The sequence below is a fragment of the Oculina patagonica genome, chromosome 14, assembly GCF_052425735.1.
Source record: "Oculina patagonica isolate OP01 chromosome 14, crgOcupat, whole genome shotgun sequence".
In the NCBI taxonomy this organism is placed as follows: domain Eukaryota; kingdom Metazoa; phylum Cnidaria; class Anthozoa; order Scleractinia; family Oculinidae; genus Oculina; species Oculina patagonica.
Genome location: NC_135771.1, coordinates 12,151,404 through 12,168,721, shown reverse-complemented (window position 1 = coordinate 12,168,721; position 17,318 = coordinate 12,151,404). Strand labels below are relative to the sequence as shown.

Below are 17,318 nucleotides of genomic sequence, written 5' to 3'. Positions count from 1 at the left end.
ATGAACATGTGGATAATTATTTCTGCCGTGCAGTACAGCACGGTGCGAAACATTCCGATACTCTGCCGCTTGTCAACACATTTCTTGACTTCATCCGAACTAAAAATAAATTCTAAACAAAGTTTCTTTCAAGGTTCTCTGTAATTTTTTGAACGATCGGTAAATCCATTTAGTGTACAATTGACTTCAAAAGCCGGCTGCTCAAATTAAAACTTCGCTTTCAACATGAACATGTGGATAATTATTTCTGCCGTGCAGTACAGCACGGTGCGAAAAATTTCGATACTCTGCCGCTTGTCAACACATTTCTTGACTTCATCCAAACTAAAAATAAATTCTAAACAAAGTTTCTTTCAAGGTTCTCTGTAGTAGTCTGAATTCTGTAATTTTGTTAGCGTTTTTAATGCTTTTTCACGAGGCCGCAATTTGAACCCGCAAGTGTTGACGCAATACTAATGACAAACCCTTTCATCACCTACACCGGAATATGTGACAAGTCACGTCTTTAACACGAGCTTGTAAGTGTTGACGCAGTAATAATAAGAGACCCTTTCATCGCCCACTGAGCGGAAAGAAATCCCTTGAGGAATTAAAACAGTCCCTTGAGAAATTAAAAAAGTCCCTTGAGAGTAGACAAGAATGTTCCAAATTTTGCCCACATCACTCCTAATCTCCTACTTTTGCTTGTAAACAAGCAAAATAGTCGAAAAAATGTCCGTATCGTATGGACAAACTCGCGAGTCAATAGCAGTTACACTTCAATACACGACCACTGTAGAAACGTTTGCGAAAAGAAAATAATACTACAACTTTTTCGTGTAAAAGAACAGCTGTCTTTTTTGTTGAAGTAATACTAAGTAGACCGGTTTTGACAGTTTGACAGTAATGCCGTGTTCGTACAATATTAAAAATTTACACGAAAAAAAAGAAAACAATGACAATTACTGGGTGCTGTAAACTCGATAAAAACAAAAGAAAGTTTTATAGAATTTCTTTTGCATTGAAAAGCTCCAAACTTTCGATAAAGAATGACTTCTTACATTCTTTAACTGATACTCACGATGCAAAAAGCGGTTTCTGGAAATCAACGAAACGTACACACAGTGAACCAGCAAACCAATGTGCTTGCGAAGCGACCCGCTAATAGCAGGTTTTTAAAAAAGGATCCTTGCTCTTTCTAAGAAATTGTCTGCGATGGACTTAGACATTTAACTTATAAATGTCGAATTTTAACTGTTTAGTTATTCCAAGGTACTTACTTCATCGTTCCACGCCTCTTTCAAACCTTTAGTTGAAGTTGTTGAATGTTCAGTGCTTTTCACTGTGGATGCGTGTTGTCTACTTCTTTCAGGCCGAATAGATAAGAGATTTCATAAGTTTGTCTTGTGCTGATGAGACGAAAACTTGAAATAGATGTTCGAAAAACAAGAATGTTCTGTAAAATAATACCATTCCGTCGTTAAAATGGTAAAAATTAAAGCTTGTGTAGACCGTTGAAAAACGATGGCTCAGTGTCAACCGCAAGGTTCAAAGGAAGTTTTGTGATCGATTTTAGCTTGACTCCGATTCGCTGGCTCATGACAGTTGATTTGGAATGGCTTCCTGAGCGCGCGTTAAAAATTGCAACATTCAGCCTTAAACGAAAAAATAAATTGAGTTTTCTTTTCTATTCTAAAAAGGCTATGCGATTCAAGGAAAATCCACTCCCTGACTGGTGAATTCCACGTTAAATTTCACTTAAAAAACCGATATCGCACGAATCGCGAAGCGATGGGTGCGATATCGGTTTTTCGCGTGAAATTTAACGTGGAATTCCCTCGTCAGGTAGTGAATTTTCCTATAGAATTTACTTAACTGACTGTACAATTCTATGACCACCATATTTGTGCCCCAAATAGGGACATGAATCACATTATTTCCCTAATAACTCGGTTGTGAAAAACGCTTCAGAGCTATAATTTCGGCCAAAACCTTTATTTCAGCCTTTTCTATTTTCTAATAGTTTCGACTTGTTTTTCATTTGAAACAAACCGCTTTTGTAACACTAGAAAACCACTAATAAATCTTAGTCTAATACTATCAAATTTCGATAGCAATGGCCTTTTTCGCTTTTTTCGCTAGCTAGCCTCTTTTTTACTGGCGGAACTTTTGGGGAATCGTTACTTTCGGCAGCCTAAACGTGTGACATAATATGGGTCGATCAATGTTAAGAAGGTAGAAAAAAATAGAACATTTGAAACTTCATTGAAGAAATAAGATTTTTTTAACAAAAGGAACAGAATGCATCTTAAATAAACGTCAAATCAGTTAGTTAACTTGCTGTATCTGCTATTATCATGGTTTTTTTTAAACTTACAGTCAATTTCACATTACTTTACCGTGCCGCGTTGCGAAGCTCGTTGGGAAATTGGGAACTACATTACGAAGTAGCCAATTACGTTGCGAATAAGACAACCAAATTGCGAACTTCGGAACAAACTTCCGAACTTTGTCTAACTTGCAACGTAATTGGCTATTTCGTAATGTAGTTCCCAATTTCCTAACGAACTTCGCAATGCGGCACGGTAAAGTAATGTGAAATTGACTGTAACAAGTCAACCCTTTTTATTTCAGCTTGAGATTTATTTTCTATAAAATTATTTGCAGCTTTAATTATATACGATTTGTTATTAACACTTAGCTGTCTATTTTACCTGGTTTTCTATCTTCGTCACAATCATCCTCGTTCACCCAGTACCAGATCACCCCGGGGTTTCTCATCCCACCGTCCCAAATCCAATCTGCCGGCTGCCGATCCGTGCCACCCCAGATTATTGAGCCCGAGGGGTAGTAGGTGGGGCTGTCGGACGTAGTCAGTAGAGCCATTTTATGAGTTCCTGTGGCGTCGAACCATGGCATTCGCTTGTTTAACGACTTATACCATGAATACTCCCAGTTGCTAAACTTTCTTGTTAATTGCACATTTGTCTGCTTATTATTTGTTGCCATGAAGCTAGAAAAAGAATGCAAAACAACGTCTCGATATAAGTTAATTTTTACAGGAGAAATATCCAAACTATTGCTGTTGCTTTTTTCAGAATTTACAAACACTTGAAATTCACAAAAATCTACAGGCCTTTTTCTTGTCAATACAGGGAACAACTCTTTTTCCGACATCAATTTGAACAGTGCTTGGCAGTTTGCGCATAAAATAAAGGTGAAAAATAACACGAAGTAATTGAGGGTATAATATCAGAAAAGTCCACCCGTACAGATCAAGTAATTTCCTGTTAAGGTAGGGACCATAATTTTTCTAGGGAGGGGGGGGGGGTATGAAAAATATTGAAAAAATTGTTTGCAGGGCTTCACAAGGCAAACTAAATTGCTTGTAAACAAGATATGTATGAAAAAAATATATTGCCTTTTGAAAGGAAATGTTAACAGAGGTGCATAAATTAAAGAAAAGTTCGCAGAGGAAAATTTTTCATGCTCCCCCCCACCCCCCCCCCCCCCCCACCCCTTTCCAGGAAAAGAATGGTCCGTCCCTAAGTAAAAAAAAAAAAAAAAACATATTAAAACATTTGCCTTTTGCATCTTGCCATGCAGTCACATACAATCCCTCAATTTAAAAATCGATTTAAATATGGACAAAATCGTTTACTGCATCTTACCTATATGAAGTTGGAGCTTCAAAAATCCCTCCCCAGTGACGACGACAATTGGCATCCATCATGTATTGAAACGTCCCGTTGTTGTTGAGATTTTTGATATTGTCTGCCAAATCCAAGATTGAATAATCTCTGTTTAATCCTGGGAAGAGTTCATTTCTGAAAGGAATAATAGCAAATAGTGATCGAAAATGCGAAATGATGGCGACAACGGTAGATATAATAATAGAATATAATGTTATGAAGACAATTACTTCTTATATAAATTAAAGCGGAGCTCCCAAGCGCGCCGAAAGCGCGTGCGAGAGAAGTATCCATATGTTAGCAGAAATGAAAAATACTTACAAACTGCAAATAAAGTTTACAGAGCAAGACAAAGTATAGACAACGGTTAAAATTACTCAGCGACACTACACAGCAAAACATCTGATAGATTTATTACTGATCCAACTGCTCTATATTATTTTTGCCTTTTGAGTGTATCGAAACTTCGATGCGTAAATTTGAAGTTAATTATAATGCAAAAAATGTGAATCGTGACTGCTTCACGGTTAAATTTTACTTTTATTGGCCTCTGGTCTCATTATCTGTAGGTGTAAAACGAGCGATTGACTTAATCTTCTACCGACTGGATTACGTGGACGGCTTAGTAACTCTAGCTCGAGCGCGAGCTGTAAATACAAATCTGACTATTTTTTTAAAGTAATTTCAAACATTTTTATGCCGTAGTGAAATTCACTTTTCCACTGAAAAAAATCTTGTAGAGACGATTTGGTGTACGTTAACATTTGTTTAAACTATACACATACACGGCAAGAGTAAAAAGATGACCACCGATTTATCGCGTACACGAGCAACCCATATGAGAGCAGCGAGTACAGGCAAAAAAGTGAGAGTGGAATATTGAACCACGAAATATATTGACACATTTTTTGAATTAAGCAAAACTACAAGAGGATCACAAAACTATTTTCTGTTCTATTCTTTTATATTCTATTCTAAAGGAGAGAATTGACTAATTCTCTAGTAGTAATTAACTAGTAATTTTTAATGCCATGAGTTGTTCAGCCTCGTGATTATTATTTTTGTTGTATCGTAAGAGATTCAGTTAAATCATAAGCGATTTCAATTTGTCTTGCACCTATGGGCCAGCGTATACAATAAAGCTTTGACCTCTTTTTATCAAAATAAACACATTGTAAACTCCAGTGAAAATGAAATAAATTGGGAGCTCCGCTTTTAGGCTTGCCTAAATCTATATATTAACGATTACGAGAGCTGTAAAATACAATAGTCTTTGCTTTTTAAGCGTTTTGTCAGTCAGTCCGGCGAGGAGTGTCAATTTTCTTTCTTTCTCTTTTTTAACTTGGAAAATCCTTTTTATTTTGCCGTAAGCTTTTCCAGCCTGACACAGTCAGTTTAAAGGAACTGTGTTAGTTGTCGTAGTCGAATAACATTTGCATTAAAAATATCAAAGGGATAATCTAAATAAATCAATGAACTGAACTATGTTAACTATTTTACCTGCGAGGGACTTGAGCCCGCGTCCAGTTGTTGTGAGCGCTTGTTACAATTAGCGTGAATGCTCCCTTAGCTGTTGTCATGTCACAGTAGACCGGGAGGTACTGGGCATCACTGACTTTTATCATTTGAAAGCCATCCTCATCGTACGTGTTACCAGCCCTCAGACCGCGTAATTTTAAGTCATTACAAGACAGTCTAGGGCAAGAATAAATAGTCTTATAAATTGTATGTGTGAGGCAGAGTTAGAGGCTTCCAACAAGGTCAAATATTGATGTTATTATTCAGCTGTCAAAAACACCGTAAACGAGTTAAGTTAACATGTAAAAATTTCTCACTATCTTGGTAAGTTTATTGGTGGATTTAAACGGACCAAAGTTGCACCAACCCCAGGTATCCATTTTTAACACGCTGTTTCAAATGAGCCAATCAAACGGATGCATACGGATGTGGGTTACATGCAAATGAGCCCACAAGGTCAAAATGTCATGCCTGTGGACTGTGATTGGTGGATTTCGAACCGTGTTGTTTGTTTAGCATGTCGAAAGAAGGGTATCTTTACACACTGAAAGCGGGTGTAAAGATACATTCGAGAACGTTTAGTATGTCTTTTGTCTTAACGTTAATGAACCAGGTAAGTGATTTGGTTATATGAATTTGGATCAAATGGTTGTAAAGCCACTGTTTTTGCCAACGATCGTGCCACTTACCAAATTACAGGCTCTCTTAATGAACGTTTATACATTGAAACCTCGGATATAAAAAAAAAGTGCTAAGGAAAAGGAAAAAAATGTGTTCGCTCATTTTATTATAACGGGACTTCTTTATGTCGAGGTCTCTGATTTTTTCGTACATTTTAAATCAGTGCAAATTATTTGGCTGGGCTGAAGAATATCGCTTGTTATACTTTTGACTTCCTTACACTGAAATGGTTTCGCAATTGTAGGACTGTAATTTTACCTTGCACCCTCTCTCATCCAGAATCTCACCACGCTCGGGTTTGGCTTCTCCGTCACCAGGTACGAGGCTGAGCTTGCCCCACTATTATATACCAAAGAACCTGAGGAATCGTCCACAGTAGATGCGCTGCTTAATAAGAGGTCGTTTGATAACGCCAATCTAGGCATGCGCTTTGCTAAGTTGCTGTTCTCGTCCCAGGAGTCGAACTTCTTTACCATCTTAACTTCGGTTTGTTTATCGCAGGTTGAAAGGAATGTGTAATTACGTGGTGCTTCCCAGATCCCTCCCCAGCGGTTTTCTCCATCTGCCTCAATACGATACTGGAAGAATTCCTGTTCGAAAAGAAAGCATGAAAAGTTATTCATCAATTCGCTTTTGCACGTTCGTATAACACGCCTCGTTTACCCCCGTATAAGCATAAGCATTGTTTTCAATTTCTCTTGGGACGATTGTGAATTCCAAGAGAAAGTGAAAACATTCATTCATCCCTTTATCGCAGTCTAATAACTAAGTAAGAATTTTAATATGTGACCCTCCACGGGATTTGTGACCAAAATTCTGTGGAGGGTCACATATCGTAAAATTACGAAAATAAGCACCCAAAACCTGAAACGCAAATATCCTCTTTATGATAAGCCCTAAAATAAAGAAATAGCTCTAAAAGAAAGATAAAACAATTTTGATTATAAGCCCCTGTTGTTTAACTTGTTTTGTTTTACGTTGTTAGAGAATGCTCACAGTTACTCTAGGACTTGTTCTTCGTGTCCCAGTATATTGTTATGATTAGACAGTTTTGCTATATGGTATTCTTGAATATGCACAGTACCCAGTACCACACAGTACCCCGTCCAAATAGAACCCCAAAGATTTCCAAAACGTAAAATATCCATCAAAAAATAAGCTCCTCCGTATTTGAGTCTTCCCCGACAATAAGCTAGCTCACCTAAAAGGGTACGTCAAGAAAATATAGGACCAAGGCTTACTTTCAGAATTCTACGGTGTTACGAAAACAACCTTTGGCTGGCAGTGAGTTACCTGGGATTTATCAAAATCCTTGATGGCATCGGCAAATCCAAGAATAGAAAAGTCATCTTGTAACGACGGTTTGTCTGAGTTTCTCTGTTTGATGTTGTCCTTGTCCCACCCACTGTGAGTTTTGCTTGTGACAAGAAGTGTCCACGGCCCTCCCTCAGTTGTGAAGTCGCAAAACGTTTTCAGTTCGTACTGTCCAGGAGGTTTTATTGCAAAAATGCCGTCTGAAAAAAATTACAACACACCAAAAAAGTTATGTAAGTTTTTCCATCTTCATATTGATGATATTTAAATGCGTGGAATCCCTATTTCTCGGACCTCAAAAGGCGACGGAAATTGGTATGAGATATCGGGAGTCAAAAACTCGGGTGTAATCTTCGACTTACTGAGGCAAGTTGAAGGGAAACAACTTTTTGTTTGAGTTATCCCGAGTTTCGTGAAATCAAGAGTTTGGGAAATTGGGATTCCACTGTTAAAAGCTTTGAATGAACAGTGAATCCAACGTAACAACGAACCAGGGGGGGGGGGGGGGGGCAACTTCGCATACATTCTCTTACATGGAAACTAAACGATGTTCTCGCAACTTGCAAAGCAATCATCGGGACGGTAGTCAGCGGATACATCTAAGGCGCATGAGCAGTTTTTCTCGTTCGATCTGAACAACAACAACATCATGGTACCAGCAGGAGACTTTGGTTCCTTTTTATCGCAGTAAAGGAAGTTTTCTAAGTTTTGTCTTTAAAGTGGCAAAAATGTCTCCGGAAAGGTTCTTGTTGTCAATATGTGGTGTTTGGAAGGAATTAAGAAAGAATGGGACTAAAGTAGTTTAACAACCCCCGTTGTCAGAAGTTGCCAACCTTTACTCGGGGCGGGTAGCAGCTCTCACAAGGTCTCACATGAATGAAAAAAAAAATATATATATATATGAACTGCTACGCTAGAGGACCAGTAGAATAACAAGCTTACGATAACTCATTGCAACTTGCCTGAGACTGGGTTTGTCTGAAGCCCCCTGAAGTAAACTTCCATACAGGACCTAGGCGTTTCATAAGGTCCCTCTCTCATCCAGTACCAGATGTAGGAAGGTTGGCTCTCTTGGCGGTGACCACTAATCCACGGTGCGGGATGATAGCTTTTGTCGTCGCCTAAAAATAAGCTTTTAGCTGAAAGCGGTGGGTTTTTGCACGAAGCACTCGAGAAACAAGTTAAAATTATTAACAGTACTATCAATCAATTAACTAAGGTTCAGTCCCATGGTTAATGTTTCGTATAATTAAATTAAGCAAATTGCAAAATTCCCCCAAAAATAAACACCTTGCCAAAAAAAACCTTGCCAAAATGAAAACCTTGCCAGTAATATTATATCTGTATTTTCCTCCGCTTAAGCGGATCTCCAAAACGGACCGATCAAAAATAACGATGAAGGTTAGCATTTTCCTTCGAAGTCAAGAACATATGTACATATTCACAAATCAGTCACCCTTGCCTTTTCCGCGGACGGCACCACTTACAAAGCAAGAATAAAACTAACCAAAGCAGCCAGGGCCAGGCCCAAATTCGTAACAAAAATACCAGGTCGGGTCAGGTTAGTTCTGCTCAAGAAGGCCGTGCAATGCCATCATTCATTTACGTAATTAAAACAAGGTTTGTCCAGCTGTTTTTTCGCTGTTTTATCTACCTGTTATCGTTCCATACCAGCTGGAATAAGCATTATTAGATGTGGTAAGCCTGGCACCCGAAATCCATGGCATTCTTTTTTCAATTCCACTGTTAGAATACTCCCAGTTGTCAAACTTCTGGATAAGTTCAATGTCCGTTTGTTTGTTGTCCTCAGCTGTGAAAGTGTATCCCCGTTGTGCTGTCCAAATACCTCCCCAGCGACCTACGGGAACGTCAGTTCTCTCGTTAAAAATTGTTTGAAACTTTGCAGGCTAGCATTGCTGCAAGTCCAACGTTTTATTCCATAAAATAAATTTAATACATCACTTCATCACATTTGCATTTATAAGAGTATTAATCACTGCTGTGCTAATTGGTGACACTGTAAATAAACAACATATATTGTAAATAGAACAGAAACATTTTAAGAATCCCAACTGCTAGGCGGTTGACCAGTTGGCAATTTAAATGACTTGGTCGAGGAGATGAACTCAGGATTATAGGGAACAAATTTAGTTAGTTACAAGGTGGAGGATTTGAACTAGGGACCTCCAAATTTCAAGAGGGCAAGTTCACTAGTTGAAAGGGGGAGCACGTTTGTCCTGTTATCAGGTAGTAATGCTATCATTTCACTTATATTCGCCAAATAAAAACTTAAACTCGCATAAGTAACGTTTAAACGATAACTTTTCTAGCGGTGTTTTTCGACTCTGTATCCCATCTAGACTCCAGCTAGAAGTTTTCAAGTTTTAATTTTATCTGCTTGTAGAGGCATTCAGTCTCCATAATTAAAGTATAATTACCTCGACTTTGAGCTTCTAACCGATACTCAAACTTAGAACCAGCCAAATTGATGTTATCCTTGATACTGTCTGCATACTGAAGGATGGAGTAGTCTTGGTCAAGCTTTGGAGAGTTTTCGTTTCTTAATTTCACGTTCTGTGCCGTCCAGCTATTGGTGTGACTTGTAACCAATAGAGTCCATCCACCGCCATCACGTGACATATCGCAGTATGCCATGATTGGCTGGGAGCCTACAGGGTAAATCTTGTAGACGCCGTCGGGGTAGTAATGGTTCTTTTCCTCGCTAACTTGCCGTAAGTGGCGGCATGATATAACCACTGAATAAATAAATAAATAAATGTGAGGCAAAGCTGTTGAGCCGATTTTTCAGTGTCATACTGTTTTTTACACTCTACAAGGTGGTTTAACCGTAGTATGGCTATGCGATCATTCATTTACATGAAAGATACAGAGTAGAGAACTTTTTATTACTCTGTACAAGGTGGTTCTAACCAGCTTGTACAGAATATAAGTAAATGGGCATGTACAATTGTGGGTGAAACATAGTAGGTGACTATATATTCAAATAAAAGCTATTCAACACTACTCCGTTGTGAGCCTTGGTCGGATATTATACCAATGAGTCCAATCATCATACTCTAACTACTGCACTTGAAGGTCCAGTAACGAAGTACTACAATATTTTAATGATAAAGAGGTGTTTTTACGGGAAATCTGTATATTTCAGGGGGGAAAAGCTTCGTTTGTTACAAGACTTAAAAACGCGGCATAGCGGTGCCGGGCAACCGAGTGTGCGCAGTAGCTATCGAATCGTTGCTAAAGGCATAGTAAATAGTGGCGGTTTTTGCGTTTGATTTTTCACGCCGCTAAGATGTTATTTGCATTTTCAGCCAGACTTCACCCCAGATGTTTTGGCGGCGTCGAATTACAAGCGAAAAATTCGTCACGATTGAAATTTACCAACCCAAAAAGGTAAATCATTTCAGAATTATTGGAGTTATTTTAATTAGTATAATTCACAAGCCTGACTTTTGCCAGACTGGTCACCATTATCACTGTCTGCTGTTTTGATGTCCGGCAAACTTCAAAGGAGCAAACAAAATGCAAGTAGCTATTGTGTTCTGTGCACGGTCAAGACCAAACCATACGAACTAAACAATGAACTTTGTCAAGCTATTCGCATTTCACACGGATCGATGTAGTCATTGATATTTAAATCTTTCTGAGAAAAACAAAACTTTGGGTGACTTTTTTTTAGCAACTGCTTGATTGGTACAAACTTGCCCCGTTTCCCAGCACCGCTATGCTGTCGAAGAACAACCTTGTTCCCAGGGTTTTTCCCTTGGTGATTTGAAACGGGCGCCTGTTCCAAATTACCAAGGGAAAAGCCCTGGGAACGAGCTTGGTCTAAGAAAAGTGCCGACTTTCTTCCCCCTGGTATATGTATAACGGAAAAGCACTCGAGTATAATCAGCAATCATTAAATTGCACTCACTAGGACAACTCTCTGTGTTACAGTCCTCTGTTCCATGTCGGTCTCCGGGGCATTCAGCTCCACCGTGTAGTGGAAATGGATTGTCACAGAACCGATGTCTCTTTTTCTTGCCGCCATCACAGCCCTTGTCACACACAGTCCACGAGGACCACTCTCCCCAGCCTCCATCTCGCGGTACCAGCGCTAACGTAAGAAGGTAAAATCGAATTGTTAATGCAGTGGGTAGAACAAGGGCAAAAAGGGTGCTTATAAGGGGGCTTATGTTTAAGAGCTGTAACTTAATATAAGGTCTTAGGCTTATATTCGGGAGGGCATATTATTGTAAGGATATTTGAGTCTGGGATTTAGGAAGTTAGTTTGAAGGGGGATGTTTTCGGAGGGAAGGGGGTGGTGTTATTTTCTATATTTACGGAAATGAGGAAACGTACGTGGGAAATTTGTGTGTACAGTTATTTTCAACTCTTTTTTTTATTAATGCTCGCAACAGTACAATAAAAATTTACAAGGGTAATTATATAAATGAAATGTAAGGAAACGCGCTTTACAAAACTCTGCACTGGTTAGCAAAAAAAATAAAAAAATAAATAAATAAATAAATAAAATAAAATAATAAGCACTGAGGCGTTTAACAGGAAAAAAAGTAGAAATCTATATTATGGCAGAAAAATACAGGACTGTTGGTGACATTTTCAAGGCAAGTGGGGCTAGAAAATGGAATGCCAGGAGATACAAGGGTTCTCTTTGGGTATTTAACCTTCTTAAATGGAATTGTTCAAAAGTTCCCATTTCTTCGCAGTAGTGGTTTTTGATATCTGTTCTGTTTCATATGCAAGTTTAAGATATCGCCGGAAACCGTCTATGTGGGGGATAGTTTCTTTTGTATGGCAAAGCCAAATAAAATGTTTTCCAAGAAGGCAACAGAAATTGATTTGATAGTGATATTGAGAAGAACCTGGTGTTAAACCCATAGCAACAGTACACTCCAATGAATTATTGTTTGGAATGATTTTGCACTGCTTCAGCCGAGTTGTCATATCGGTCCTGAAGGATTCCGTTTTAGGGCATTTCCAGAAAAGGTGAAGTAGTTTTTCTGGTGCCTCACGGCAGAAGGAGCACTTAGAGACATCTTTAATTCCTATTTTAAACAAGAAATCGTTTGTCGATATTCTTCGGTGCAAAATTTAAATTGAAACTCTTTCAGTCTTACCGGAAGCACAGCCATCTTTGTGATCAAAGCCACCTTCGCAATGACAAGACTTTTTATTTGTGCAGACCTAAACACACATAGATCGGTGTATTGAATTAATTAGGGAGAATCACAGTCTATTGTTAATACTCAAGAAGATATGAAGTAATATTCTCTTGTAACACTTACAAAACACTAAAAGAACTGACATACATATTTGCACGCAGATACTTCTGCAATGCAGACCATTTTAAGAGAGAGTGGGATTAGAAAAACTTCGCATCGCTTTATACCACAGAAACACAGCCTGAAAAATTACTAAAATTGTCTTATTTCATTGCAACAACAAGCTTACATCTACAAAATAATAAATGAATAAATTTAGTTAAATAAATATTTAACCTCTACTCACCCCTCTTCCACCACACTCTTTGTTGTTTACAATTGGACACTTGCCGATGTTGAGATCATTAAACGACTGGCACTTGTAATTGACGCACATCTAAACATTTTTTTGTAAAACACATTTGTGGTAATTTCCATTTTGCCTTTAACCCCTTACGAGTGTAAAATAGCCTGCAGAGCAGGCGTATTTAGTGAGCGCATTCGAATGGATTTTAGATCGGGCGCCATCTTGGATTCTTACTCGGGAAAGGATTGGGGAACATGGCGGCGAATCTACTCGATCGTGAAGTAATACTACGCGCGCCCACGGAAAACGCCTGCACTGCAGGCTAAGTGGTTTGGTTTTGTTTGTTTTTCACAGGAACGTCTACTTCTATAAGCTTTTTAAGAGAAAAAATGAAACGCCATTTGTCGTCGTTATTTATATTTGGCTTTAAGTCGCACAGGCCCCTTGCTCATTTTTTAATTCACCAACCAAATTTCTTGATGGGGTGTTATCTTGTAAAGCTTTAATATGCTGAAGTTTGAACATAATAATCCAAAATTAAACCAGAAATTTCCCTACATAGGGTAGAACTGCTAGTCAAAATTTACTTCTTATGAAAAACATTGGAATAAAATTATGGAACAGTTAAACTGTAATAAGCAATGCTTAAACACTTTTGTTATTCGGGAGTTTGAAAATACGCGCGGGCAATTACGAAACACTTCATTAGCCCATAATGTAAATATGGTCAAAAGTGAATAGTAAAAAGTGTGCCTATGCAAGATGTACAAGAACAACTGAACAATTTCATTTAAAAATAAATATATGGCGGGTACGCATTAAAATATCTCAAGCAAAATGGTTTTATTTCAACAAGGGATCGAAGAATGACACAATTTCCAGTATCAAAATAAACTACGCATGGTACCTTATCTACTCCACATTTTGTTCCCTCTCTAACCATTCCAAGACCAAGATCATCGATCGATTTTAAGGATGCAGCACTGAAGGGAAAAACGTATTAATGGAAATACAGTTACCGTTACGTTGCTAACATTTTACCATAATTGATTAAGTATTCAGTATTTTGACACACATTAATTTTATCATTATCCTGCTCAATCGCGCGGAATTTCGCCTGATATTTAGCCGACGAGGCCATTGAGCAGGATAATTATTTTATTATTCAACAAATTGTTTACGAAACACATTTTGCAGATAGAAAAACTGTAACTATGCAGCACTTTACAAGACTCCGGACGAATCTTTGCAACCTACGAATATCGCAGGATATCTGTTATGTACGGATGACAGATAACGTTAACATTTTGACCATATATGTATGGGCAGCGCGCGCATTTGTTGAATGATAAAGCACAATATTGAAACCTTGATGAGAGCGCATATAATTAAGCAAGAGTTTATTTAATTTTCTCTCATTCGAGTCTCTTGCCACTTAATCTAGACTTTAACAATTCAACAGACGTTTCAAATATCTCATTAACAAGTTGCTCCAAAAAGTGATAAAAAAAACATAGTTTCTCACCTGCATTGCTTCCCGTTGTCCAAAGCGATTTTAGCGTATGTCCATCCATAGTCAACAACAGGAGAATCTCTGCTGTCCTGACATTGCAGCTGGCCGCATAAAACGTCACTAAATATTCAAAATGTATTTTTTGATCATCTTTTTGTCGTCATAAAGATATTAAAAGGTCAATTAATAGCCTTATAACTTGTTAAGGTTTTACATATGCGCGTCTATGATTTGAATTGTGCTGTTTGTCTTATAAATTATATAATCAAGTTCAGTTCTAAACTTATTTATGATTCATCAAGTTAAAACAAAGAAAATCATAACCGTGAAAGAGGTTTTGGATACCCGGTCTTAATTGAATGGATTTTTGCGATTTTTTTATCCGTTTACTCCAAAGCTTTCGTTTCGTTTGAGTAGATATATCTAATACTCGAGATAATGTTTCATCGGCTATCAAAACACCTTTGTTTTCGTGAAAATTATTCCGCGCGCGTCGTATTGTCAACTCTCTTCTCAATGTTTGGATATCCTGATGAAACACTGTCCCTGGTGTTTGATATATTAATTCAATCACATTCTGCTTTAGGTCATGGCATGCATTGTTTTTTCAGCTCTATCTAAGACAAGACAAGAAAAAGGAAGACAAGATACAAAGAAATGATACGAGGATGTTTTACACATTCCCAACCCGGAAACTACAGATCAGAATCGTGGACTCGACTTTGGATGCCATAACAAATAGTTTAGATCAGATGAAATAAAACTGGTTTAGATCCCATAAAGAAATGTTTGCCTTTTAGATAGGATTGTAAACACTGGGAATGGAACAGGATTACCCGGCGAAAGGTGCTATGGCGTGCTGTGTGACCAGGGACCCCAGCCTTCCATGCGCATCATTTTTCTTTTATTTTGAATCTATCATTCAAATGTTAAATCAACTTGCAACTTTAATGTATTCATGTATACCTTGCAGCACATGATGAATTGGTAGCAAGATCACATGTACCATATCCCGCAGCCTCGGTGTTGAGTTTGTCATAGCATCCTTTGTCAGCGTTGTTGGCAGCTATAAATGATTGTAACGTAACGATAATAAAAATAATAGAACGTTGATCAACATACGTTTTGTGCTTATAACTGACAAAGCCAACACATACTTTCAAATAATGCGTCAAGATAAACCCCCTTTTTTAATATAAGAGAAGCTTACAAAAAATCACATTTACTTTATTCACATTTACTTACTAGCTCCCCATAAGTCCTTGCACTGAGTTTCGTGAATTTCACTGCATTTTCCAAGGTAGCAAATAGACTAAGCAAGAAAAAAAGCTTCGCTAATAAATTTAATGAGTGAAAAACGCATTAATTCATACATATAGATTGACGTACGTTTGAGTGATTTTTGTCACCGCTCTCTGTGTAGCCTGTCCACCGCTGACCATCATCACTGTAGTACAAGAAGAAGCCTGTTACCCAGTCATACCTGTTTCCTCGTCCTTGTATCAAAATTTTGTTGAGCGTTTTTACCTTAAATTGAAATTGAAGGCAACAGAAGTAAGCAGTTGCAATGTCATTGGTAATTAAAATCTTTTGACATTGTATTGCCTTACATCTCTTTACGAGCTGTGGCAATGACGATTTTAGATTATCCCGTTGTATTTAGATCTGTTTAAAGTCTTGGAATTCGGGCTGTGTCACGTGATCGTTCCTTCTCGAACTATGTTATTTATTTATCATAAGATAAAGGTTAGATTGATTTTGTCAAACGTTCATATGCAGTCTTAAGTGATAAATTGTTTCATTGCAATGGCGGCTTGGTTAGTTTAGCCATTTTTCAGTAATTCAATTCCTTTATTCTCGCGTGACCTATCAAGTCTGTATTGACGATTGAATAGGCCTTTAACGGTTTTTCTGAATTGTACTCGATCTTGCGTATTCAATGGAAACTTATGCGAAGGAATGCGTCATAAATGCAAATAATGCTCTTTTTTTCATGCAAGCACAAAAACGTAAAAAAAAAAAATCATATTTTAATTTTACTCACCTGGCCAAGATCAACTTGTATATATTCGTTTTTACTTTTCTTCGCTGCACACCAGTACTTGTTGTTATGTAACCGTCCATAATGAGGAAGATCAGCTGATCTTGATGACGTAGCTGTGATTTGGTTGTCTTTGATGTCACCGTTCTGCATACCAAGCGGTTCTACGCACTCTACATACGGGATGTGCAATTGTACAAAAATAAAATAGATATGCACTTATAGTTAAAGGGTAGTTTTTCACACTAGCATGAATATATAGTAATTTGTTAGTAAGGATATATTTTTTCATTGGGAGGCGCGGTGAAATAATGGTTAGTGCGCTAGATTTGGGGCCGAGCAGTCCAAGCTTGAGTCCTGCTCGAAGACACGGCTCTTACTGTGCCACTACCTACCGAGTGCTAGAGAATTGTTGGGAAAATCTGAAAAAAATCTTTCGAGGAAACGGTGATTGAGCAGCCGTTCTATCCTGGGGGAGGGGTAAGTTGTGACCCTCGTAGTCGCTTCATTCCATAGGAGATGAGGTCAATTACTGGCCTGCATACATTTTTTCATTCTTTTATCCTTTTACTTGTCTTTTTTTACATTGAGCTTCAGTTCTCCAACCTTTAAACGAACCATTTTTCATTTTGCATAGCAAATCTCCCCATATCCTCATCGTTTCCCAATGCTTAGCCATAGAATTTACTACTAAAGAAATCCAAGGAAATTGCCAAAGTTTATTCCTAGTTGAAGAACTATACCCTAAACATCTTCTTTTGCAACTTTCTATTAGAAATTCTTACCTTGTTTCATGAACCATATCTCTAGCCTCTGTACATCGCATCCTGACCACAATACCATGTTCCTGTCAACACCAGGCCAACCACCGTTGGTGTGTAGACATTTACCAGTCTTGATATGCTTCAGAGATCGACCTATAAAAATCAAAATGCAGGTATGTTGATAGTGCACAGATATGTAAAGCACGTGCGGACATTACAGACATGTACCGGTCCAATCATTAGAATGTTTGACACTTTTCCTTATCGAGTAGTAGCAACTTATA

At 38.0% G+C, this 17,318-nt stretch overlaps 1 protein-coding gene across 1 annotated transcript in view; it reads right to left on the bottom strand.

Annotated features, from left to right (window-relative positions):
- The window catches only part of LOC144637457 (uncharacterized), a 59,520-nt gene that overhangs the window by 18,826 nt on the left and 23,376 nt on the right, over positions 1-17,318 (bottom strand). Inside the window, exons 23-40 of the mRNA XM_078496516.1 lie at positions 17,056-17,187; positions 16,274-16,443; positions 15,619-15,756; positions 15,475-15,541; positions 15,196-15,295; positions 14,242-14,349; positions 13,624-13,699; positions 12,717-12,806; positions 12,326-12,392; positions 11,119-11,301; positions 9,623-9,940; positions 8,839-9,042; positions 8,147-8,305; positions 7,164-7,384; positions 6,129-6,460; positions 5,172-5,366; positions 3,651-3,806; positions 2,694-2,992 (exon numbers count right to left, since the gene is read on the bottom strand). Of these exons, the coding sequence (XP_078352642.1) occupies positions 2,694-2,992; positions 3,651-3,806; positions 5,172-5,366; positions 6,129-6,460; positions 7,164-7,384; positions 8,147-8,305; positions 8,839-9,042; positions 9,623-9,940; positions 11,119-11,301; positions 12,326-12,392; positions 12,717-12,806; positions 13,624-13,699; positions 14,242-14,349; positions 15,196-15,295; positions 15,475-15,541; positions 15,619-15,756; positions 16,274-16,443; positions 17,056-17,187 (3,015 nt within the window). The remainder of the gene's footprint in view (positions 1-2,693; positions 2,993-3,650; positions 3,807-5,171; positions 5,367-6,128; positions 6,461-7,163; positions 7,385-8,146; positions 8,306-8,838; positions 9,043-9,622; positions 9,941-11,118; positions 11,302-12,325; positions 12,393-12,716; positions 12,807-13,623; positions 13,700-14,241; positions 14,350-15,195; positions 15,296-15,474; positions 15,542-15,618; positions 15,757-16,273; positions 16,444-17,055; positions 17,188-17,318) is intronic.